Source organism: Canis aureus, chromosome 34 (assembly GCF_053574225.1).
Source record: "Canis aureus isolate CA01 chromosome 34, VMU_Caureus_v.1.0, whole genome shotgun sequence".
Lineage (NCBI taxonomy): Eukaryota > Metazoa > Chordata > Mammalia > Carnivora > Canidae > Canis > Canis aureus.
The window spans coordinates 13,510,188-13,535,444 of record NC_135644.1 but is presented as its reverse complement, the minus strand read 5'-3'; the positions used below and the strand labels follow the sequence as shown (position 1 = coordinate 13,535,444).

General features: G+C 43.7%; 1 protein-coding gene across 7 annotated transcripts in view; it reads left to right on the top strand.

Annotated features, from left to right (window-relative positions):
- Positions 1-400: 400 nt before the first annotated feature.
- The window catches only part of MAP3K20 (mitogen-activated protein kinase kinase kinase 20), a 175,270-nt gene continuing 150,413 nt past the window's right edge, over positions 401-25,257 (top strand). For 2 of the 7 annotated variants that reach the window (XM_077883136.1, XM_077883142.1), the window contains exons 1-2: positions 1,337-1,467; positions 15,096-15,288. In XM_077883136.1, coding sequence (XP_077739262.1) covers positions 15,130-15,288 — 159 coding nt within the window. In that variant the 5' untranslated portion in view covers positions 1,337-1,467; positions 15,096-15,129. Of the gene's footprint in view, positions 483-583; positions 892-1,217; positions 1,271-1,311; positions 1,468-14,599; positions 14,926-15,095; positions 15,289-25,257 lie in introns of those variants that run through there. The other 5 variants (XM_077883138.1, XM_077883139.1, XM_077883140.1 and 2 more) reach the window with 5 other exon arrangements.

Here is a 25,257-nt window from a genome sequence, read left to right as displayed (position 1 = left end):
GAGAGAGAGAGAGAGAGAGGCAGAGACACAGGCAGAGGGAGAAGCAGGCTCCATGCAGGGAGCCCGATGTGGGACTCGATCCTGGGACTCCAGGAACAGGCCTGGGCCGAAGGCCGGCGCCAAACCACTGGGCAACCCAGGGATCCCTGATAATTTAAATAACAGACTAGAGAGTGGTGTTTCTAGCTTATATTCACCCATCCCTCCGCTTTCATGTTTTCAACCGACTATTTACGATGCTCTTTCTCCCATGACCTCTTTTCTGAGTCTCCGTTTCATATTTCCACGGCTGCATCTCTACCTGTTTTTCCTCCCATGACCTCGGACTCAGCAGGAAGCCAGCTTCTCCCCGACATATCCCTATTTCTGTCAATGACACCATCGCTCTTCCAGTCACCCAGGTCTGAAACCTTGGCATCACCTCTGACTCTTTCCTCCTTCTCTTCCACACCCCCAGCTTCTGTGGCCTCCTCCTGGGACAGGTCTCTCAATTCCATCCCCCCTTTCCCAGCTCCATTTCCTGCGCTGCTCAGGCCCGCAGAACCCCTTGACCGGGTGGTGACAGTATTTACCTCCCTCGCTGCTTCCCAGTTTCGTCCTAGCAACGCATCCTGCAACCACGTGGCCTGCTCGCTCTCCCCCCCCCCCCCACCACTGGGCAAACACAAACACCTATTTTAACCCTTTGACTCTAACTTCCCGCAGTGCCCGTAGATGACCCAATTGCAAACTCAAACCCTTGGATGACGCCGTGAGCCCCTCGGCGACCCTCGCCCCACTCTTCCTCCGCAGGACCATCCCGCCCAGTCAACACTTTTCTTCCCCAGACTCGGTGCCACATTTTGCTCACGCCCGGAACGATGCTAGCGTCCTCGTCCGACCTCCGCTTAGGTAAGGTCAGCAACCAGGGAGGCGGGCCAGGACCCCTCCTCAACTTCCCCAGGTGTTTGCGGGCGGTCCCGCCGGGGCAGGTGCGGCCCTAAGCGCAGCGACGCCCCCGGGTCCGCGCGGGCCCACCTGGGGCCCGAGGCCGCGGGGCCCGACGCCGCCTGGGCCCGGCTCCCCCGCGCGGCGGCCCAGGGCGAGGTGTGCGGCCGAGGCCCGGGGCGCGGGGGCACCTCGCGAGCCCGAGGGGCGGCTGCCGGGGGCGCAGGGCACCCCGGGGCGGGGCCTGGGGCGCGCGGGCAGGTGCTCGGCCGCCGGGGGCGGGGCGGGGCGGCGCGGGGCGGCCGGGCCGGGGGAGCCGCCGGGAGCCCGCCCGCGCTCCGAGGTAGGTGGTGCTGCGGCCGCGGCGGCTCGCTCATTGGCGCGGGCGGAGAGGCGGAATGTTCAACTCCTGACTCGGGCGGAAGCGTGGGAGCCGCGCGGGCCGCCGTCCCCCCCCGCCCCTGCCCTCGCCGCGCGGGGCCTCGGCGCCCCGGCTGCTGCTGCCGCTCCTGCCGCCGCCGCGCCCCGCCCGGGAGCCAGGTAAGGAGCGCGCGGGGCCGCGGAGGCGACGGGGGGCGCTCGCCCGCACCCGCACCCGGCCCAGGCCCCGCCGGCCCCGCCGGCCGCCCCCGCCCCGCCCCGGGCCCGCGCTCCCGGCGGCCGCCCGAGGGCCCCGCGAGCTTGGCCTCCGGAAGGGCGGGCGCAGCCGTCGGCCGCCGCCGCGGCCCCTGGCCCGGCCCGCGCCCCCGGGGCCGAGCGCCCGCCTGGCCGCCGCCCAGCCGGCCCCGGAGGCGCAGCGCGGGGCTCCGAGGGGCGCGGGGCTGCGAGGGGCGCAGGCGCGGGCGGCCCCGGGCCGAGGGCTGCGGGGAGGGGGGAGCCGCCCGGGCGCCTTCTGCCTCCGCGAGCCGCCGCCGGGCCTCCGCGGGACACCGAGCAGCCCCCCGGCCCGCACCCGTCCGCCGCCCCGGCCCCGGCCCCGGCCCCCCGCTCCCCGCCCCCCGCCCTCCGCCCCGCGGAGGCCCCGCGGAGGCCCGGACAGCTCGCAGACCAACTTCAGCACGCCCGGCCGGCGACCCGGCTCCGAACTGCCGCACACGCACACGCACACACACGTACACACATATGCACGCACACGCGCACACATGCATGCACACGCACACACGTGCACACGCAAGGCACTCACACGCACACATGCACGCACACACAGGTACACATGCATGCACGCGCACACACGCGCACACACACGCGCAGGACGCAGACCGCGCCGTCCGTGCCAGATGGCTGCATGCGTGTGTTCCCGCCGCGCCCCGAGAGGCCCGCAGAAGCCCGGGTGGGGAGGACTTCGTGCGGAGGTAGTCGTGTTAGTTTCTTCAGTAACGAAAGCGCCGGCGTCCGGGCCCGGGCCAGGGATCCGCCGCAGGCCGCTCTCGGCTGGGAATGTAGCGGGATCCACGTCCAGGAGCGTGCGAGGTGGTTGCTACCGTGGGTGCTGCTTTCAGCTCCGAGGCTGCGTGAGGTCAGAGCCCTTCTTGCTTCGCTGACCTCGGCTGAAGTGAACAGTCGGGATCCAGGGGATCCAAACCTACAGACGTGTTGAAAGACAAAAGCAAGTGATTCCAGAGAGTCCATGACTTTTGCTTGCAGTACAGGCCCATCTCCACAGTGAAATTTCACGTCGTTTTTTTGATTTTTCAAAAAAAAAAAAAAAAAAAGTCTGACGGATGCATTTTAATTATGGTTTTGGTCGTTTGCAGAGCCTTTGTTTAAAGTTCCTGCTACGGCCAGTGGGAGAGATTTGGGAGATTGCAAATGAACATGAATCCGGTTTGTTTGGAAAGAGCAAATTAAGAAAAAGGCCTCATAAAGCAATGTGTACAGTTTAGTCTCTCACAACAGAATTCCTACTATAACTTTTCTGGGAGGCTTTTTTTTTTTTTTTTTTTGACCTAGAAAATACTGTTTGAATCAAAAGTTACAGTGGTGATAATTCTAGAGTCAATGACCACAGTGCAATGGGAAGGATCCTTTTCTTGTCTAGGAAAGCAAAGAGATGACTGATCTCTTCGTCTTACTCTTTTACGGAACACATAAGACACATTAAAAAGAGAAAAGGAGAGAGAAATATCCAGATATTAAGCAGGAGGATTTGGATCTAAAAATGGATGGTCAAAGATCTTGGGAACTAAGGGACCTTCTTGCCAAATAAGGAAACTTGGCAAGCTGCACTGTGTATTTTAAGTTAGCACAAGAGTGAGTGTTATTGGCAATATATTGGCTGAGAGCCTATCTGGAATGAGCAGTGAAACTGACTTTGACAGGGCTACAAAACTATAAACAGGAGTTATGAGGAGCCTGGAGGACTAATCTAGTCAGAGAAAACACTGGAGAAATTACAGTGATGTTTCATGAAAGGAGGTCAGACATACAGTGAAGCTATTTGTGTGGAGTAAAAGAGAAAAATGGACAGTTTTTAGAAATTGTTAGATTCAGAGAAAAGAGAGGAGAGAATCAATGATTTAAAAAAAAAAAAAAAAAAAACCAGAAAAAGATGTTTGTGGTGACACAGTACTTCTTGGAATAAGATAGCCTTGTGTCTGTATCCAGAGATATTGAAAATAAAAATCAATTTGGATCATTTGTTTTTCCATTTTATTCTACCCAGGACAGATTGACAGGGAGGGTGTCTTGTCTATCTAAATGTAATGGGAATAGCTAAGGCACCTTTTGGTCCTACTGCAGGGAAGATTTAGGCTACTTCTTTTGTGGCTATTAACCTTGCCCCACTACACACAAATAAGCAGAGTTCCAGCTGTGACCAGAAAACTGTACCTGTTAAGGAAAGAGAACTGTAAATGCTAGAGCTTAGATTGGTTTGCCTGATACATGGGTGCTTTTGTGTCAGACCCTCCTACAGACAGCTGAAGCATCGATTATGCCCTAATAGCAGTTAAATAATCCCAGCACAGTAGAAGATTCTGTGAGAACAAAGCAGCCTTGCATTGACACCCTAACCTCGCATCACAAATGCTAATAGGAAATTAAAGCCTCAAATTGAACTTTGGGTGGATAATAAGCAATCTAGTGATTACTGTATTAAGGAAACGGTTTGTTTAAGGCCAAAAAAAAAAAAAAAACAGATTTTAAGGAAAGAGCAGAATGATAGAGTGGAAAAAAAAGACGTGGTGAAAAAAATGATATGACTTTGAAGTCAGACCCGAGTTTGAATCCTGGTCATGTTACTTGTAAGTTAGGTAGTTGGCTTGGGCAACTTTCATCCCCTTCATCCTCCGTTTTCTCATGTGTAAACTGGGCACCATAATACCTGCTTGCTGCATAAGCGTGTGATGCAGCACATGGAAATGCCTGAAGAACCAGCCCCCGAAACTACAGCCACCATGACTGAGCGGTAGGAAGAGTATTTTTCCACATTCTCTAATTAGACACAGAGCAAGCTGCCTGTCTCACCTGTACTCAGGTAAAGCTTGCCCTTGGTAGCTGGCCCCATTCCCAAAACGTACTTCGTGTGTGTTTACAGGCCTGGGAGGTTTTCTTAGCTACTCTCCTGCTTTGAGTATCCTTATTCTTTGTAAAACAGCTTTGTGCACAGCTTTATGATATTTTGGTCAAAGAATCTGAAAGTTATTGCATTTAAATATCTATACGCGGATTTTAAAGAACTCTATGAGTTCTATGAGTAGGGGAAGGCTATGATCTAGAAGACCAAAACCAAAATTACTTGGATCCATTCAAGGCTTCAAGCACAGCTTATCTTCAGGGGCTAACATCTTTCTGGACCTTCTATAGGAAAACCAAGAGAAGGCAAGGATCGTTATCTAAAGATTGTGGAGTGAATCTTTTCTTATGAAGCTTTTTTTTTTTTAAGTTACTTATTTATTCATGAGAGACGCGGAGAGAGGCAGAGACATAGGCAGAGGGAGAAGCAGGCTCCCTGCAGGACTCGATCCCAGGGTCCTGGGATCACCACCTTAGCCAAAGGCAGATGCTCAACGACTGAGCCACCCAGGTGCCCCAGAAGAATGTATTTCTCCAGGGATCTGTAAACCTAGCCACAGATACTCCCCCATCTAAGCAAGCACTTTCCTTAAGCACTTTTATTTAATCTTAAAAATCAAGTGAATTTTGCATTCTCTGCCGTGCTGTTTCATTTTATTGAACCAACCGGTACAAACAGATGACATGTTTATTCCCCTGGATGTTCAGGTAAAATGGACTTGTAGGACGTGGGTTTATTTATACACCTTCCTCACAGTGCCAGATACCCCCCGTGTGGAGGGGCATGAGCCTGGTTCTGATAAAGGGACGTGCACCATTAGGCTTTGCCACTCCGCCCATCGCAAGGCGGTCATGCAGTTCCATTTTGCTGAGAAAAGCATAGCAGTAGATCATCATCCAAAGAGTTTTTATTTTCTGTGGTTATCCTGTGGCTTTCAGCGTAAATAAAGTGTTTGGAAATGGAGGAGAGGGGAGAGGGGAAAGAATGGTTATAGGAGAGGAATCTGGAATAGAACTCACACCTTCCCAGCCAGTTTGGGAGGAGAAATTGAGGAGTATGGCCCAGTCATCTCCATCATCCCCATCGCTGATTGTGATCACTGCTCCTCCACCTTGCCAGGGACTCTTAGGTCAGGTTCATGATTGTATCCCTCAGAAGGGAGACCATCCATACTTTATTGTAGGTTGATTAGTCATAGAATACTCTTAGGGTTGCTGTTCTGGCTGTTGCAAGAACCTCCTGTCCCACATACCCACCTCCCAGGGAACCCTCTCAGTGATAGGCAGCTCACTACTAGACAGACTGGCATATTCTCGCAGGCAACTCTAATAACCAGGAATTCTCTCTGGGGTTTTTACATCGGCAGCGCATACTATGGGGTCTTCCCTGGTTTTAACAATCCCCATTTGCTTTCATCTTACATCAGGGTTGCTAGGTTTTAACTGTCCTATTGACCCTTTTCAGGGAACGTTTGTTCTAGGTAATTAGTCTAAGACGGTACCTGTTTGTCAGATACTTTCTGTTTGACAGAAAATGGCTCAAGGGTAGAAACAAGAGCCAAGTAGCAGCACCATTAGGGATGGGTAGGTCTGCTGAGTGAAGTAAGCCTTGTTTACTCTTGTTTTCTCCCGCCTCCACCACTCCCACCTGCAAACGTCTGTGGATTCCTCTTCCAGGGGGCCCATGGAAATGTGCCCTCGCAGTGCTCCTTGACTCATAGACTCTGGTCCAGCTCTCTTCCCATGCCTCTAGTCCTTGGACACCAGGCCCTCTGCAGTGACCTCATGTCACGGAATTGTACCTACTTCATGTTGCCTCGTTGGGCTTCTGTTTGAGCACAGACGTATTTCCACACAGTCTTTCTGTGGCATAAGTGCCCTTGCCTCCTACATTCCTATTTTGCCTCCAGTGACAACATTGCTGTCATGGACATGTGTGTTGCAGAAGTCTGTCTCCATTAATTAAAATATTACAGTACAAATAAGAATGTTGCATTTAGCTAACTCATTTTTACTTTAACCTTAGCTATAATTAGAGGGATTTGTTGTATGGTGAAGCGTGCGTGCGTGCACACACACACACACACACACAATAAAACAGTAGCTGTTCTATTTCTTAGAGTCTTAAAGTCTACTTCTCTCTGCTGTCCATCATCACTAAAGATCCTGTCCACTGAGCCCAACCTGTTCTCTACATGCTGCTTTTCAGTGGCAGCCTTGGAGGAAGGAAGGAAGGAATATCTATGGTAGACACAATATGAGTTGGTTCTATTTGCATACCTAATCTCCTTTGGCTAGACTTACAGATATTTTTTAAGTGGTATGTATGTATGTATTTATTTATTTATAAAAGATTTTATGTATTTATTCATGAGGGACAGAGAGACTGAGACAGAGACATAGGCAGAGAGAGAAGCAGGCTCCCTGCAGGGAGCCCCATGCGGGACTCTATCCCGGGTCTCCAGGATCACGCCCTGAGTCAAAGGCAGATGCTCAACCGCTGAGCCACCCAGGCTTCCCTTTTGAGTGGTTTAAAAACAAAAACTGGAAGAGCAGTCCTTTTCTAGAATAGAATCTTAGAATCTTTGCGCTTGCTGTTGTGAACAAATATGCCAAACTCAAGCTTTCCCCATGTTTTAAAGATAAGACCTGTAGAAAAAAAAAGAATTCATATTATTAATAGTTAGCACCATATTAATAATTAGACCAAGTCAATAATTAGAACCATAATCCAAGTGGTATTGTTTCAATACACGTGATAAAGCATATTTTTGTTTTATTCAGTAATCTATGTTAAGGAGGCTGAAAAACAATACGAGCATAAATAAATATTAGAGCGGCAAGTTTGGCAAAAGAATTTGTTGAGGGCTGTTTTCTAAAAGGCTTTTTTGGTCCTATTCAGGTCATTCTAAAATAATTTTGTTTTTTTCCTATATTGCATCAAAAATAAACTTGTAACTTTTGTGAAGAAGGGAAAAAGGAAAATGTAAATTAGGGATAGAAAAAGAGGAAGAATCTGCATTCAGAAATTATAAGCCCATATAAATCTAAAAGAAAAATTTAAAAAAGCCCAAAGACCTATTTTCTAGTAAAGTTAGTTCTTTTATATGGTGGATTTAATTAAGAAAAAAAAGTTATGATTTGCAGGTATTTATTTATTTATTTATTTATTTATTTTTTTAAATCTTTATTTTATTTTTATTTATTTATGATAGTCACAGAGAGAGAGAGGCACAGAGACACAGGCAGAGGGAGAAGCAGGCTCCATGCACCGGGAGCCCAATGTGGGATTCGATCCCGGATCTCCAGGATCGTGCCCTGGGCCAAAGGCAGGCACCAAACCGCTGCGCCACCCAGGGATCCCGATTTGCAGGTATTTAATGAAAGTGGTTGCAGTTTCTTAGATCATTTAATAAAGGAAGACAGTGGCCAGCATGGAAAGTAGGTAAACTCTAGGAACCTACCAAAGTGAATACTATAATTGAATAAATAGGCCTAGAAACTATTATTTAAAAAGTGCAAAAAAAAAAAAAGTATTGTCTTTTAGTAACTTATTCTTGTGAAAAGGTTTGAAAGAAAATTATAATTACTCACTAATAAGATCTTGCAAAAATGGCCAGAAGCAAAAGCAGCAAACAGAAGAGCGAGAAAAAATGAAAACATTCATAGATAAGAGGGATTTGGGAACAAATAGTACATTTATCTATATATCATTGCTCTGCAAAACTACTGGAGGTGTAAAATGATCTGAAAACAGAGGGAAGAAAACTATTGAGGAAAACATACCTGACGATGAAAGCCAAAGAGGTAAATGGCTAAATATGAAAACAAGAAATATTAAGATACCTTGACAATCATCATTTCCATTTATTGAGTATTGTGTACTGGGTGCTGGTACTACCCAAGGTACTTTCACAGCATCTCCCACTTTCCAGCACCAGGCAGGATGGGTATTATTGCCAGTGAGAAAACTGAGGTCAGGGATCCCTGGGTGGCGCAGCGGTTTAGCGCCTGCCTTTGGCTCGGGGCGTGATCCTGGAGACCCGGGATTGAATCCCACATCGGGCTCCCGGTGCATGGAGCCTGCTTCTCCCTCTGCCTGTGTCTCTGTCTCTCTCTCTCTCTCTCTCTGTGACTATCATAAATAAATAAAAATTAAAAATATATATATTAAAAAAAAAAAAAAGAAAAAAATAAAAGAAAACTGAGGTCAGAGAGGCACAGTGCCGGGGCCAAGGTCTAACAGCTAGTAAATTCAGGTTTGCTACTGGCTCTAGCTGGGTCTTTCCCCTGGACCGTGCTGCTTTTGTGTTGAGATAGCTGTTATTTGGAAATAAAACTCATTAAACAAGTCAGATAATATTCTGCAAACTTTTGAGCTAGCAACTGTGAGTCATTTAGTAAAATAATAGATTTCAGATTTTTTATTTATTGGGCCTTTTAGACATTTGCAATGTCAAGGTCAGAAAATGTGTTTGGTTTAAGGTTACCAAGAGGTAGAGGCAGAGTTAAAACCCATTATCTATCTAATTCTAAATCTTGCTTGTTTTTTATAGAATGTTAGCAAGGTCTTTTTTGTTTTATTTTGTTGTTTTAAATTCAGGACAAAAGTCCATTTTTCTTTTTTTGGATTAGAAAGCTGAAAACTTTAAAGTCAAATAATACTCCACTTAAGGTTTCCTGCCTCCACACGTTTTCACTTTTGATAGTTCCTGCTGATGGTGGTATATATACGCTTTCAGCAATTTAGTTAATAGTTAAAAATCATTTTTAAATTTCAATTTTAACATTTTTAAAAATTGAAAAAGTCTGTCTTACTATTCAAGTACTCAAATAATTGGACTCCACCACATTAGTGATTTTCAGCATTTTCAGTGCTGTGACACCCTGTTAGCTTTGATTTTTGTAGTATTTCTGCTTTAACTTACCTTTCTGCGCTGTGTGGTAGATCCTTATTAATACTTAAAATAGCTGTGAGAGTTTATGAAACAAAAGTTAAAATGCTACAAAATTAGACTGGGAAATGTTACATGGAGAAAAATTGCCTTTCTTGGGTAAAAGCTATTATTTTAATATGGTGGGATGTAAACATAATTTGATGGGCATATTAGGTTAAATACATTTATATAGATTACTCATTGTTAAATTCGGCTTTATTCACTGGAGAATGCATCTGAAAAATGAGAATATAATTTCATTAGCTGGTAGTCTTCCCCAAGATGCTCTAAGTACAAGTAATCAGCAACTCAGATTTTCCATTCTTCTGATCATAAGTTGATCCTCTTAGAATAATGATTTTAAATTAGAGGGGGATAGCTCAAGGGGAAAAATAAATATACAGGTATCTTCCACTTTTTGAAAATTTGCATCACACCACTTTGCTTTTATGAAAGACCTACCTCGGTGCCTGTTTTTACTAACTGAAAGAAATCCGAAGAGGATTTACACATTTAGGGAAAAAAGGTGTGAAGGGAAATTGCCTTCAGTGTTTGTTTTGCAGTGAGCTGATATAGAGGCGGTAGGCACCCCAAACTTCTCTCCCCTCCCTCCCCTACCACACTCAGCATCTCAGCATGCAGCTGCTGTAGCTTTAAACCGTGTCTGAGAGCATCTGTACTTTATTTATCTTGACTTATTTTGTGCATCTGTTAGCAAGGTATGTCTAAAATACCAGAAAAGTCTAAAATTGTCAATTTAGGCATCTGGAAATACTCAAACTTTTTTCCATGTAAATTAATGGCAGTTGCTTTTATGCTTAATACCATTTTGGGTAACAAAAGGTCTCATAGGAAGACTCTCCTTTCAGATGGTGGGGGGAACCTGTATGTGGTCTGACACCCATACGGATGGCAATGGGAATCTCGATCAGGTTTTTCAGCTAAGTCCATGATGGTTTGCCAAGCTCACTGGAATTAAAACCTGTACTCACATACCCCGGAATTGTTAGTCTCTTCAGTAATAAGATGGGACTAAATTTTTTATGGTCTTAATAAAACATTCAAGTAATTACAGAGTTCCATTCACACATAGCCATTTTCCAAATGGCAGGATGTATCACAAAGTGAGTAACAGTGATTCTGGGAAGGACATGAATAGAACATGATTAGTTGCCTCACCTCAAGGAGGGAAGGTCCTGGAGAACTATACTTCTCAGTGGTCAGCCTTCCTCTGGTGTTCTTAGGTCCCTTTCAACTGTAGCTGATCCTGCCTCCATTCATCCATGTTCCCTGGATTTGCTCTGTACCAAACGTTTAGATTTATTGATCTCATCCTGGTTCAGATCTCTAGGTTTGTTTTGAAAAGAACTTCCTTTTTTCCCCTCTTGCTGTTCTTCCTCTTTTTCTTCCTTATCCTTTAGACTCATAGACGCCCAATTCTGGAGTCCCAAATATACTCTCCTCAGTTTCCCAAAAGGCCTAGACAGCAGTTTTCAAATCAGAATTTTCTTCACAGTCCTCTGGGGAGAACTTGTAAACACTACAGAGCTCAGAGTTTCCTTAGCCTGTTTGAAATCTTTCTAGCTACAAAAGGTATGATGGAAGGACAGCCAGAAACTATTTATTCATTCATTTATTCATTCATTCAGCAATTTTTGAATGGAAAATGTGCGACGTGCCTGGCTGTGTACTTAAGTGCTGAAGATCCAGATGTAAATAGAAAAAAAGTTTTGCCTTTAAGGGATTTATAGTCTGGTGGGAAGTAAGTGGGAAAGATGAATGAATAAAGAAAGGCACTAAGGCACAGAGGAGAATCTATTTCTGTTTATGAGACTTGAAGTAGAGAGTTGAGGACAGGAGTTTCCCAGGCAGAGAAAGACATTCAAAGTAGAACTAGCTTGTGCAAAGGTATGGGGATAGATGTGAGAGAAGTTAGCATGAACTGAGAACTGCAAGTAGTTCCTCATGTATGTATGGGGAATGAGAAAACAAGAAGTAAAAGCTATAAGTGGTAAAAGAGTAACACAAACTTTGCCAGAATTAAAAGACATGAATTCACTGAGAGTACGGGCTGAGAGGATTCACTGAATGTCCTACCAACGAATGGTAGGAAGGACTTCTAAACACTCTTCAACATGTCCTATTAATTTCAGGTTTCTGGAAAGGAACACAGGGTTCTCAAAGCTTTCAGAGAAGTAACAGTATAAAAAGAATTAGTTACCAGAGCAGCATCAGGCTGCTTTATAGCCACATTAGAAACTTAGAAGACTATGAATAATACTTTTGAAATTATAAGGAAAATTATTTCCTCCATAGAATTGCAAACCCAGCCAGGCTACCGGTGAATGAAGACGTTTTAAGACAGAGTCTCGAATAAACCAGGAAAGAGAAACCAGGGGATTCGAGGACAGGGCTTCTCACAAAGGAGAAGGTGAAGGAAATTTTAGGATGATGGTGAATAGAAGTCCCAGTCCAAGTCAGGCCTAGATAGCAACCATCCAGCCAGAGAGAATCAAGATGAAGAGTACAGGGAGAATGTCTCTAAGAAAACAATAGAACACTTTCCCCCAAATTACCTGATGTTTTTATTTCATTAGAGGAGTTTTTGCAGTTCTTGGGAGAGTTTGATGAGGTATGTAAGTGCTAAGAATATAAAAAGCTAAGCCGGGGGGTGCCTGGGTGGCTTAGTCTGTTAAGCATCTGTCTTTGGCTTAGGTCATGGTCCCAGGGTCCTGGAATTGAGCCCCATGTGTTGGTGTCTCTGCTCAGTGGGGGGTCTGCTTTCCCCTCTGCCCCTACCCCTGCTCGTGCTCTCTCAAATAAATGAAATCTTTCAGGGGGGTGGGGTGGAGTGGGAAGCTAAGCCAACAACAAAAACAGAGAAACTAATAACTCTAGGAGAAACAAAAAGTTATCTAAGAAAGGAAAAATCATTGAATTCTACACAGTACTCCTGGGATTATTTACTTTGTCTACAATAGTTAGACTACTGAATTGATTTAACTAAATGTTACAGTATAGTTGGAAGCTGGGAGGACTGGGCAAATGTGACATATTTTTATGCAAGGAGTAATGGGAGTATATGGAAACTAAATCCTTTTCTTCCACAGGGAGAAATGAATAGATAATATCTGTAATGGAACATCAAGAAATAGCAATATGAGCACATTTTTTTAGAAATATGGAAGTAAATAGAAAAAATGCTAAAGGAGTTGAAATTAGTTTCCTCTGGAGAGAGATGTGGATGTGGGGAGGGGTAGAGCAAGAGAGTTCTATTTTTTTTTTTATTATAAGCTTTGTAGTCCTATTTTATTTTTATACTTTGATAAAAATAAAAATGATTGATTAGCAGTATAGACTTAGCATTGGTAACACTGAGGGAATCTTGAAAGTGGTGTTTTGCATTTTGTTGAACAAACTTTTTAGCTTGCATATTCTATGTTCCTACCTTTGGCACATTCCTTTTTTTTTTTTTTTTTTTTTTACCTTTGGCACATTCCTAAATATTATTCAAACTTTTGTTTCTTCTTTTTAAAGGTTTTATATATTTATTTGACAGAGAGAATGCGCAAGTAGGAGCGAGCACTAGCAGAGGGAGTGGCAGGCAGAGAGAGAGGGAGAAGCAGGCTCCTTGCTGAGCAGAGTCTGATGTGGGCCTCTCTCCCAGGATCCTGGGATCATGACCTGAGCTGAAGGCAGATACTTAACTGAGCCACCCAAGTGCCCCCAAACTTTCTTCTTTTCTGTAATTAACTGAATATGAATTGAAGCAAAAGTTAGTAAGGTAAATTGTTGACTCACATATGTGTATAGCTTTAAAGTTTTTTTCCTCTGTGGTTTTATGGAGACAGTGAGCTAACTTTTAAACTTTATATGACAAACAAACAATTCTCTCTCTTGCCTTCCCCCCAGAGTAGAGCAGAGTTTGACTTTGTGTAAGAAATCATCATTCTCGGGGTGTCTGGCTGGCCCAGTAGGTAGAACATGTGACTCCTGATCTCAGAGTTGTGAGTTCAAGCCCCACACTAGGCATAGAGCTTACTTTAAAAGAAAAAAAAAGAAGAAGAAGAAATTGGCATTCCTCAGTGACATGGTGTTCCTAAAATGGGATTGCTCGTCAGCTGCACATTAAGATCTCTGAGCCAACTGTGTACATCACTCAGCAGACCTTCCAGTTGTTTATGAAGAAATTTTGTCAATTTATATAGATACAAACTGCCTCCTTCACCTTTTTATTTTGAAAATAATCAAACCTCAAGAGAAATGGAAAGACTAGTGAAACACTCATACAACCTTTACCTAGATTCACCAGTTCTGAACATTTTTGCCACCTTCGCTTCCTTTCCCTCTAGACCCATGAACTATTTTTGGAGGTGGAAGGGGGTGGTCAAACCATTTTAAATTAAGTTGTAGGCATAATGCTTAAGTGTGTCCCCCAGTAGATCTCCCAAGAATAAGGACATCCTCTTATCAAAGCAAAATACCATTAATATCCACGGATAAAATAATAGTACCTAATAGATAGTTGGTATTCAAATTTCCCCAAAATCCCAGTAATACCTTCTATAGATTTTGTTTTTTGACTCCAGTACCCAGTTTGTGGTCATGCCTTGCATTTAGTCATCACATTTATTTCTGTCTCCTTATGCTAGAAGTTTTCCTGCTTTTTAAAATAAACTCTCATGACATTGACAGTTAGGAGGACCCCACCCCAGGTGTTTTGTATACATACGGATTTATCTTTTTGCTCCCTCATTGTGAGATTCTGGTTTACAGTTTGGCAAGACTATGCACACACACTTTTGTTATCCACCTGCTTTTTTATGCAGGTTCAAAATTTTAGTCCTTTGTTTTCTTGTTTGTATGTTTTTATTTTGTTTTTCCTGCTGGTTGTGGTTCGGCACGGTGTGTAAGGAATGACCACTTCCCCAGATAATAGTAAAACTCCTTAGACCGCAGAAGACTATCACTGTAATAATCTCTGGGAGGGGTAATCTGTTCCTCTGGAGACAAACATAATATTTTTTTTTAAACATTCTTGGCAGAGTTCTTTGGATGACTTAATATATTGTAATCAGGGGCAAATTTTCTACTCTTTAATTAAATTCTGCTACGGTGTACAGTCCAGGGAGCCACTTGTAGAAAACACTTGGCCGGCTTCTCTATCATCCCTAAATGGAACCTTGGCTTTTGGGATATAAACCCTGAAATTGGCGTTCAGTCTGCAGCATCGTGGCCCTGCTCGTGCCAGAATGCCCAGCTGGTTAGGTTATGATGTATATTTTGTGTGCAGTGCGCACAGCGTGGAGAGCGGGCATGCCTCGGATGCCGGAAGAGCTATGCAAGGCTGCTGTTGAAAGCATGCCTCCGGTTTGTCAGGCTTCGTGATAGACCTGGTGACACAGTAGCCTTTAGGCAGAGCTGCTCTCGATGTGCAGGAAGCACCGCTACAGGTTTTGTCAGGGGGGAAATCCGAGCCATTTCTCTGTGAACAGCTGTGTTTCAAAGTCTGGACAAGTTGCTGTTGACTTTTGCATGGGCTGCCAGGGTACGTGTTTTCCTTCTGATTTGTTTACAGCCTTGCTTTCCTTTCTCCTAAGTCATCCAGGTTCTTTCTGGAAGTTTCACAGCACTGGCTACACATTCCCTAACATGGGATTCGGAGGATTTGTTCTAGTATTTTTATAATCCAACTTTTCTTTTTCTTTCTCTCTGCAGATTTTGTGGGAGTCTAATACTTTGTCATTATGAGATGTCGTCTCTCGGTACCTCCTTTGTGCAAATTAAATTTGATGACTTGCAGTTTTTTGAAAACTGCGGTGGAGGAAGTTTTGGGAGCGTATATCGAGCCAGATGGATATCACAGGACAAGGAGGTGGCTGTAAAGAAGCTGCTCAAAATAGAGAAAGAGGTAAGGTCTTTTTCTGCTCTCAGAAATGGTCGTGATTGCACTTATGTAAGCTTTTCAACCGAGTCAGAGGTCACAGGCTGTCAGGGACCTAGCAAGAGAGGCCTTTGGGGCTGATCCATGAGGCTGTTTCCCAATTTCCATTCTGGGAGCCCCATAAATAGAAATCACTGCCACGTGTGTGTTAGGGTTGAGTTCTCCTAGGGGTCATCTGAACTGAGAGGATTTCTTTCCATGGCATGAAAGACCGAATGTTCTCTGAGCTCTCATCGAGGGGGAAGGTGAGGCTTCAGCCCTTCTTAGGCTTCAGGCTTTTCTTTTCCCTAGGTCAGCCGAGAGGGGTCAGTAAAGAGTAACGTGTGAAAATTTTATTCCCTTTCTATTTTGGGTTTCGTGATTTTGTGGCCATCAGGAATTGTCTTTTAAAAAATACAAAGCATTATTTTTCTACTGAAATATACACAATAATAGTTTCTTGGATTTCACCTCGAAGCCAAAAGTGGTGAACTTTGTTTAATAAAGAATTAACAGATGCTAGACAAAGAGCTGCCCTATTCATAAAATCAGAAAAGAGTCTTGGCTTCCAGAGTGTGGGACTTGTGCTGGTCCTTCATCTTCGGTACATATGCCCTTCATCTTCCTTAGAAATATGACACAGCTTGGTCACCACGTTCAGTTTGGTACCTGGAGAGTAAAGCTAATTGTGGAGCTGACCTGCAGGGGCTCAGTGGCAGTGATAGCTTTTAACAGCTACCCTCTGTAGCTTGCTTTGGTCATTTCTATTTATGTCCTGTTTTGGCTAATTATTCTTTTTTTTTTCCCCATGTCTTTTTAAAGTGAACTTTCCATAAATATCTTTTAATCTCCCCTGGATGATTTCTTTCTTTCTTTTTTTTTTTTTCCTCTTAATTGTTGTCAGTGAACCATAGCAATTGATTAGAGAAGGAAACCCAAATGGCAGCACTTTGTGGCATTTCCTCCCAGCAGTGCTGTGTGACTGTGTGATCACCAGCTGGGTTTCCAGTTGTTGAAGCCAGATGAGAAGGTCTAAGATATTTCTGCCTTGGGGTACCAGGAGGTTGTGGAAAGCATTATGGAGCGATAGCTTTTAGTGCCAGTGTGCGCACTATACAGAAGGGTGCTAGGTAGAAAAATAGTAGCCAATTAGTAAAACCATTTCTTACTCTGGATGGACCTAGCTTCTTTTATCTAGTGAACTTTTAAGCCCTTTACAGGCAAGCATTATTGTACCCATTTTATGGATGGGAAAATAGAGATTTGAAAAATATATTAAGGTGCCTCAGGAGGGGCAGTTCAAATCCAGGAGATCAGAACCCCTGTTCTGTGGTTCTTAACTCTGAAATCTATAGTTGACCAGATTGGGGAGAAAATAAACCAATTCTATCCCATTTATATTCAAAATATTTAAGCATGCTAATATTTATAAGCATTAGGTCTTGCAGCTTCAGTACAACACACATGCTCTAATATGGTTATTGAATGTGAGAAAGACTTTTTGAGTCATGGAACAAATTTTGACAGGAAAACAGTAATTGCAACCTATTTGTCCCCTCCCCATTAATACTTTTTTTTTTTTTAAACTATCTTTGAGAAGCTAAGAAAATGACATAGGAAAGCACAGGGGTGAAAACAGGAATTGGAAACTACAAAGTCCTGCTCTTGTGTAGGATTTTAACCTAAATGTGTATCATTCAGAAATTAGTTGATTTTAACCTAAATGTGTATCATTCAGAAATTAGGTGTCCAAAAAAGGACTTTTTATGGCAGTTTTTTCCAACCCAGGATCCAATCAGGATCACATATTGCATTAATTGCTATATCTGTTTAGTTTGCTTTAACTGAACGTTTTCTCCATTTTTGTCTTTTAAACTTGGACATTTTCGAAGAGTGCAGGACTGTTTTGTAGAATGTCCCTCTTTTTGGGTTTATCTGATTTCCTCTTCCTCTTGCCTAGTTTAAGGTTATGCAGTTTTGAAGTAGGAATACTTCACCGATCATATGCCTTTGGCGTATCTTAATGGGAAACTACAATGTCCATTTGTCTTGTTACTGGTAATACTAATTTTGACCCTCGACTAAGAGGGGTTCACCCAGTTTCTCCATAGTAAAAATACCTCTTTTCCATCTGTAATTAATAATTAAGCTGCTGGAAGATACTCTGAGGCTATGTAAATATCTTCTCTCAACAAAAGTTACCCAATGTTTTAAGCATCTGTTGGCAATTCTTGTTTGAATGAGATACTATTATAAAGCAAAAAGGTCTAGCATAAGTGAGAGCCTCCCTTTCTTCACTTATTTATTCACCTATTCATTCATTGTTTCATTGTAGACTTTTAGATTCTTTTTAAAATTCAAAATGTTACATTATATTACTGTCGTTATTCCCTTTCATGCTGAAAATGTCCCAATGCAAGAGTCCCTTCAAGTTAGTTCCTGTGTCCTTTTGATGTCTCCATCACTTTTTAGCATTTCCTTATTTCCTGGCACAAGAAGATGTTCCAGGCTGATCTCGTTCCTGCAATCAGCCATTTCTTCAAGAAGCCCAGGTTCAGGGTACCTGATTTGAAACCATGATATTTAGAAACCAAGATTTGGATACTCGTTTGGCTTCATGTAGACTTGCTTTAAAAAAAAAAAAAAAAAAGCCTTTGGGGACCCCTGGGTGGGCACAGTTGGTTTAGCATCTGACTCTTGGTTTCTGCTCAGGTCATGATCTTGAGGTTGTGGGATTGAGTGACGTGCAAAGTCTGTTTGAGATTCTCTTCTTCCCCTGCCCTTCCCTATCCTATACTAACTCTTCCTCAGATATGCAAATCTTAAAAAAAAAAAAAATTAAAAGAGCCTTTGTTCTTTGGGAGGAAGAATGATTACAGATAAATTATACTTATACAAGCATTTAATTGAAGCATTAATATGGCTAGCTATGATTTGTGATCGTGTGTTAGGGATGTAAATTGGTAAACTACTTGGAAAGAGATTAGCAAAATGTATCAAAAGTCTTAAAATATTTACTCTCTTTAAGCCAGCAATTTTACTTCTATGACTTCATCCTAGGGAAATAATCAGAGATATGCAGAAAGATGGATAGAATAGGCTGCTCATCTCAGATGGAAAATGGTGAAGAGCTGGAAACAACCCAAGTATTCTGTAACAAATTATCTTTTAAATTATGCTACTTCTCAAACACACACACACACACACACACACACACACACACACATAGGCAAATATGGGAGGTGATAGATATGAAAGGATTCACACAGTGGAAGTAACACAGTACATATGTGTAGTAAAATTATGTTTTATACTTTTAAAATATTACAATTTTATCTGTTGATTATGCCTCAGTAAAGCTGCAAAAAATTATTCTACACCTGTACGATGGAATTCTGTTGCATTTGGAAGAATATTTAGAGAACTAAGGAAATGCACGTTATTATGTCGCTAAGTGGTAAAGCAAGCTACAAAGCATTGTACATACATAGTAAGGTCTTGGGTGTCTGCTTGGTGTCTGTTTGGTGTTTTTATGTTTTTCTTATACTTCTGTTGTTTTCCATATTCTTCTATAATCTCATATTTCCCCTCAACAGTTTATTGTGAAAATTTCAAACATAAAGAAGAGTTGAAGGAGTTTTCTAGTGAACATCTGTATGTCTACCATCTAGGGTCTGTCATTAACATAAATACTTGCTTCATCACATATATATTCAGCTATGTGTCCTTCTATCCATCAATCCATTTTGATGCAATTCAGAATAAGTTGCATGCATCAGTACCTTTCCCCTTAAATACTTCAGCATGCATATTATTACCAGAGTTTCGTAGGTGTTTACTGTTTTGTTTCCTTTTGAGGTAAAATTTACATACAATGAAGTGCACAGATCACTCAGTTTTGACAAATATGAACACTGCGTGAGCCTTATATTTACTTTTATAATTGGAAAAAAATAAAAAAAATTATAGCTCTGACAGTCTATGTCACTTTCTCAGGATGTTCAAGTGAATGGAGTTTTATAAAATTCTTCAATATGTCACAGATTACTAATTTTCCTGTCTCAATATGTGCGCCTAAAATGTTTAATGTTTACTTTTCTATCGATTTTTTTCAAAGAATTCTTCAGTGATAATTTAGCTTATGTTAGTTGCAGATTTACTTACGGTGCACTATTTATTTTTGTTAAGAATTTCAACAGGAAAAAAATAATATCTGAAGGATATTATTATAAAGGTAAGGAAAGAAGTCATTATCGTATCTTTTTGGTAAATCTCAGATGAGTTGAGATCGAACAGTATTGTTTAGGCAGAAATTGAAGCAGGAAGTGGAGAAGGCAGGGAAAGACATTGCAGGTCAAGGTCCTCTTTCCAAGCACTGACCTCACACAGCACAGATAATTAGTTCATCAGCTTCACGACCCTTTTAGAAAGGCTAATCACAACAGCTTCATTTTGCTCTTGCAGTATATTTAATGATATGTTAAACCAGACATGTCTGCACATGATATGTTTTTCCAAGAGATGGAGACCTGCGAGCATTTATGTTACCTTGACATCCGTGGGTATCCTACTGATAGTAGGAAACCAGACTTAAGTATGAGATATGAAAATGATTCCTTTTGTTTCCCCAAAAGAACTGAAAGGAAACAGAGTGTTCAAGAGGTGAAATATGAGGATTTTTTGCCTTGCCTTTTGCAAAGCACCACTCCCTTTATTTAAAAGCACACACACAACAAACTTACCAAATTTGTTGTAGAAATGTTGAAATCCAGATAAATTCAGGTTTTGAAACTGTCCCATGCTGTATCTATAATTAAAGAGAGAACATCAAAATGTCAAAACAGGACATAAGAAGAGGAACTACCAAGCAGCTTTTGTATAAAGGGGGAAATGCCTGTGAGAAACAGAAAATACACTCTTGAAATCGACACACAGAACTAAAAGGAAAAGCTTCTCTTACACGGACTTCACCAACACCACGGCATTTAGTGGCTCACCGAAGGCTGGCAAATGTTTTTATCACTGTCTCAGCCCCGGGGAGACCCGTCTTCCTTTGCTCTGCAGCTCTGGGGCTGACCTTTTACTAAAGAGTCGTTTGCGTGGACGTCTGCTGTGGGACGTCTGCTGTGGGAACGCTATTTTATTTTCCCCTGACTCTGAACACAGCAGGGAAGCATGAAACGGCATCGTGTCTCCTTGGTAAATCCTCTCCGTGTTTAAGTACGTTGATAGGACGGAGGCAAGCGGAGATATTGTGGCTGCCCGCAGCCGCCGCGGAGTTCTGGCAGGTGTGGCATTGATCCGGGATGGTGCGTCTGCAGGCCGCGGGGCACCTGCCGCCAGCACGAGGGCCGACTTCACCGTGGCAGAGCTGGCAGCCGGGCCGTCGCGGCTGCGCCCTCCAGTGCCCGCGCCCCGGGTGCCAGCCTGGGCGCCTCCCCTGCGCTCAGGAGGCCTGCGCTGGGCGCTCCGCCGAGGCAGCCCCCGCACAGCTGCTCCGTCCCCAGGCAGGATTCGCCCCTTCTGGACTTTTCCCATTTAGGTCAGTGGTCCTCCAAAGTGTGCCCTTTGGCCCCGAAGCGTCAGGCTGCCCCTGGGAGCTTGTTAGAAGCCGCCTCCCGGGGCCTCCCATCTGCGGGGTCACAAGCTCCGCGGGGGCCTGGCAGGGCGGCCGAGCCTTCCAGAGCTGCCCGACGCCCACTGGAGGGCACGTGCGGGTGCTCAGGGTGTCAGCGGTGGTTTGGAATTTCAGGTGACCCTGTCAAACCGGCAGTGGCCTAGAGGCTGTCGGATCCCCGCGGTCGCCCCCGGCCGCGGGCACAGGTCCCGCCGGGCCGTGTCCCCGAGCACGAGAGCGAGGCCTTCCCGTCCCGGGCCCTCACCCGCCTCTCAGCACCCACGCCCTGGGCTCGCAGGAGGGTGACGCGGGAGAACACACAGAGAAGGGGCTCGAAGAGCCGCTGACTCGTCGCAAGCGCGGGACGACGGTCCGCTGGCAGGTGCACGGCACAGCCGTCCTCTGCGGTCAGGCTGGCCGATCGGGGTCACGTTTGGTGAAAGCTCCAGTTCGTGGCTTGCTAGAACCTTCCGTGGGGGGAAAGGTGCCTCCCCAGCCCTGGGGCGAGCCCCCGAGGGCCGGGGCGGGCTCTGCCTTCCCCGATGCTGTCGCCGTCCCGACCATCTTCATCTTCACTGTCCCGGGTAGCCCTGCTGCGGTCCCTGGGCCCCGTCCTTCCGGGTGGCAGCCCGCCCGAGACCCGCAGCCTCCCGCCCTGCCCGCCTCGCCTCGGCCAGCCCGGGCCTGCCCCTTGACCTCTGCTCCGTCCTCGTCCTCGGGAAGGGTCCTGGGTGGGCACACCCGCAGCCCCGCCTCTGTCCCTGAGCTCCCGAGGGGGGTGGGTGGCTTCCTTCAGCTGCGTGGTGCCGGAGCGCCCGGCTCTTGCCTTCTCTGTAAGGTCTCTGCTGTGTGATTTTTACAAATGCTCCAGCTTTTCTACGCTTCAGGCTGCCCTGCCACTCCTGCTTAGGAAATTTTAAACATTTCAGAGTGTCATATGCTTCTACTTTGGTGCACCATGTGTAAATCATCACTTAGAGAATAAGCACTGTTAAATAAATCATCTTATTTCATATTTTTTAAAAGATTTTATTTATTTATTCATGAGAGACAGAGAGAGAGAGAGACGCAGAGACATAGGCAGAGGGAGAAGCAGGCTCCATGCAGGGAGCCCAGCATGGGACTCGATCTTATGGGACTCCAGGATCATGCCCTGGGCCGAAGGTGGTGCTAAGCCGCTCAGCCACCCAGGGATCCCTCATCTTATTTCATAATTAACGTAGTCCTCATCCTGAGATTGAACCCCGGGCTCCAAGCTCAGTGGGGAGTCTGCTTGTCCCTCTGCCCCTCCCCCTGTTCATGTTCTCTTTCTCTCAAATAAATAAAATCTTTAAAAATAAATAAATAAATAGGTATCTAGAATTTTCTTCTTTGTTTTCTAGTGAAGACAGGAAGTCACACAAAGGGTATACTGAGCAGCTATCCATCACTCAGCCTGTCTCTGCGTGGCAGTTTCCTTACTAGGTGCTGATAATTTAAGACCTTCCCTCCCCGCCCCCCCCCACCCCAGGTGAACTACTCAAAAGAGATTTAAGAAATTAGACACATATTGAACAAATGTATATGTTAAACGAGTAAGCACGTATTGCTGATGTTTCTGAGGGCTGCACAAACCTCGGAGGAGAGGTAATCAATCATAGGTGGGGAAAAGCCATAGGAAGGGCTTCTCCTAGAACCAGGGGGGTTTAGAACTGAATTTGATTAGAAAGTCACCTGAATTACAAATAATGTTCTTATCATGATCTGTGAATTGCAGTTACATGCAGACGAGCATCACTTTTGGCTTTTCTTCAGATTAATGATGTGACCATAAAAATCTTTAATCTGCAAAAACCCCTATTCCTCCTTATCTTTGCTGCTCAGTTGTTTTACATTTTTACAGTCCTTTCAAAACTTTGTTAGATTACATGTTTACTTGCATGTGGAAGTTATTTTTGATTGGCCATGTGAGGAACATTAATTGCAAACTGTTATTTCAACTCTTCATTAAAGTATTATTGATCTCGGTATATTAAGCAATAAGCATTTCGGTTAGTTAATATTATCCAGTTAATTAATATCCAGCCGTGCTCTAAATATTGTGCTGAAATCAAACCAATGAATGTATTCCAATAAAAATGTTGTATCTTGACTGGTGTAATATAAAGGTAGGTTCTTTCTTTATAAAAATAGTATGAAGCACAAATTGAATTTCTGAGAAATTCAGAGCCAGATACAGAGAGAACAACTGAAAAATTGGAGAAGAGCCATCCATGAGTATTTCAGACAGTTTCAAAATAGATATGATTGGCTGTTAGTCTTCACAATAGGATTATGTCACTTGGGTATCAAAAAGGTATCTAGGGGTGCCAGGGTGGCTCAGTTGGTTAAGTGTCTGACTTTAGCTTGGGTCATGATCTTGTTGTCTTGGGATTGAGCTCTGGGCTCCAAGCTCAGTGGGGAGTCTCCTTGTGGCTCTGCCCCTCCCCCTGCTCATTCTCTCTCTCTCAAATAAAATCTTTAAAAATAAATAAATAGGTATCTAGAATTTTCTTCTCTGTTTTCTAGTGAAGGCAGGAAGTCACACGAAATTACCCAAGATAGAGACCATCTTGTTAATTTTTTTTTATTCATGCCTAATTCCTGCTCCTGGTTAGGATACCCAGTTCCTGTCTGAATATTGCCTTTGAAGACATGTGAGATGCAGGCTGTTTAGTTTTGGAACAGTTTAATTCTTAGAAAGTTCTTTATAGTGTAACTTCTAGGCATTGATAATGGGCTCTGGCTCTGGGGCCACATAGAACAAATCTTACCCTCTTCTGTATGTCAGCTGCTTGAGCACAGGATCTAGATCTTACTGATCTTTGTATTTCCTGAGCTCACTGTAAACAATCTGTACATCTATAGGGCATAAGTAAACAAAATAATAAACCTGGTGTTCACACCTCAGCTTTTTTCACTTGTAAGATTTACAGAAAGGTCTTGTATTCCTGACTCTAGAAAAAATACAATTTGCCATTCCTAGTCTACTTTGTAGCTTTTCCTTCTTCATGTTTGGCTGAGTTTTTGAGTTCTTAATGAATTCATTTGTCTTTGAATGAAAGCTTCTATAGCAGCTAGGGAGGATTTTCCTGGCCATGGTTCTTACTTTTTTTTTTTAAAGATTTATTTGTTTGTTTGTTTGTTTGTTTATGATAGAGAGGCAGAGACACAGGAAGAGGGAGAAGCAGGCTCCATGCAGGGAGCCCGATGCAGGACTCGATCCCGGGACTCCAGGATCGCGCCCTGGGCCAAAGACAGGCACCAAACCACTGAGCCACACAGGGATCCCCATTTTTTTTTTATGTGTTTCCAAAAAAGAAATCCAAGATGCTTTTTTCTTAGCTCTGTTAATATCAGATGTTCATTGATCGATGACCTGAGAAAAATTAAGGTGTCCTAAATGAAATGAGACTGCCGGAATCTTAATGACTTGAGAATGTGACTTTTATCCCTGTTGCTGGTTGTCAGAAAATAGTGCTTGGTAAAATCAGCTACACTGATAAGGATGGAAATGTCTGGTGAGTGTGTGTGCAGGCTCTGTGAAAAGAGGAGGGGACTATAAGGCTGCTCTGCTTTTAAAGAGAGATTATATTAAGCAATTAATGAACAGAATCAGTTTAACTCATTAAATTTTTAAAACATGTAGAACAGCACTTCCTTCAGTGGGAAACTAAATTGCTTCTGTTATTAGAACTGTAGTTGTAGGGATCCTCTGCCTGTGTCTCTGCCTCTCTCTCTCATGAATAAATAAATAAAATCTTAAAAAAAAAGACATACATTAAAAAAAAACTGTAGTTGTACAGTTGATCATAAGCAACAGGTATTCGTTTTTATGTCATCGGATGGGTATTTTTAAATACAGTACACAGGTTTGTTGGCATCTAAACTGACTTTTCCTAAACCAGTTCAACTGTGGGCGAATCTTTAAAGTCATGAAACTGGGACAACGTTTTCCCCTTAAAATCTCAGGACAGGTTCTTAACCACAAACTAAGGCCCTAAGTGTAATCTGCATTCTTCCTTGGGAAAGAGTTTATACTCCAAAGAGCCTGGGAATTGTGGCTAGGGCCAGGGTACATGTCTCGGAACAATGAGGATATGTGGGAAACTCTGCTTCTAGGTAGACTTACCTCATCTGCTGAACAGACCAGGAACAGACTTTTAGTAAGAGATTCAGAGATTAATATTAACTGGATTCAGGAATGTGGAATGTTAAAAATTTATACTCTGCCTTGTTTCAAAAATAATTTAAAATTGTTGGCAGGTAGAACAAGTATATATTTGAGGTTCCAGGGAAGACCCTCTGAGCCCCCAGAATCT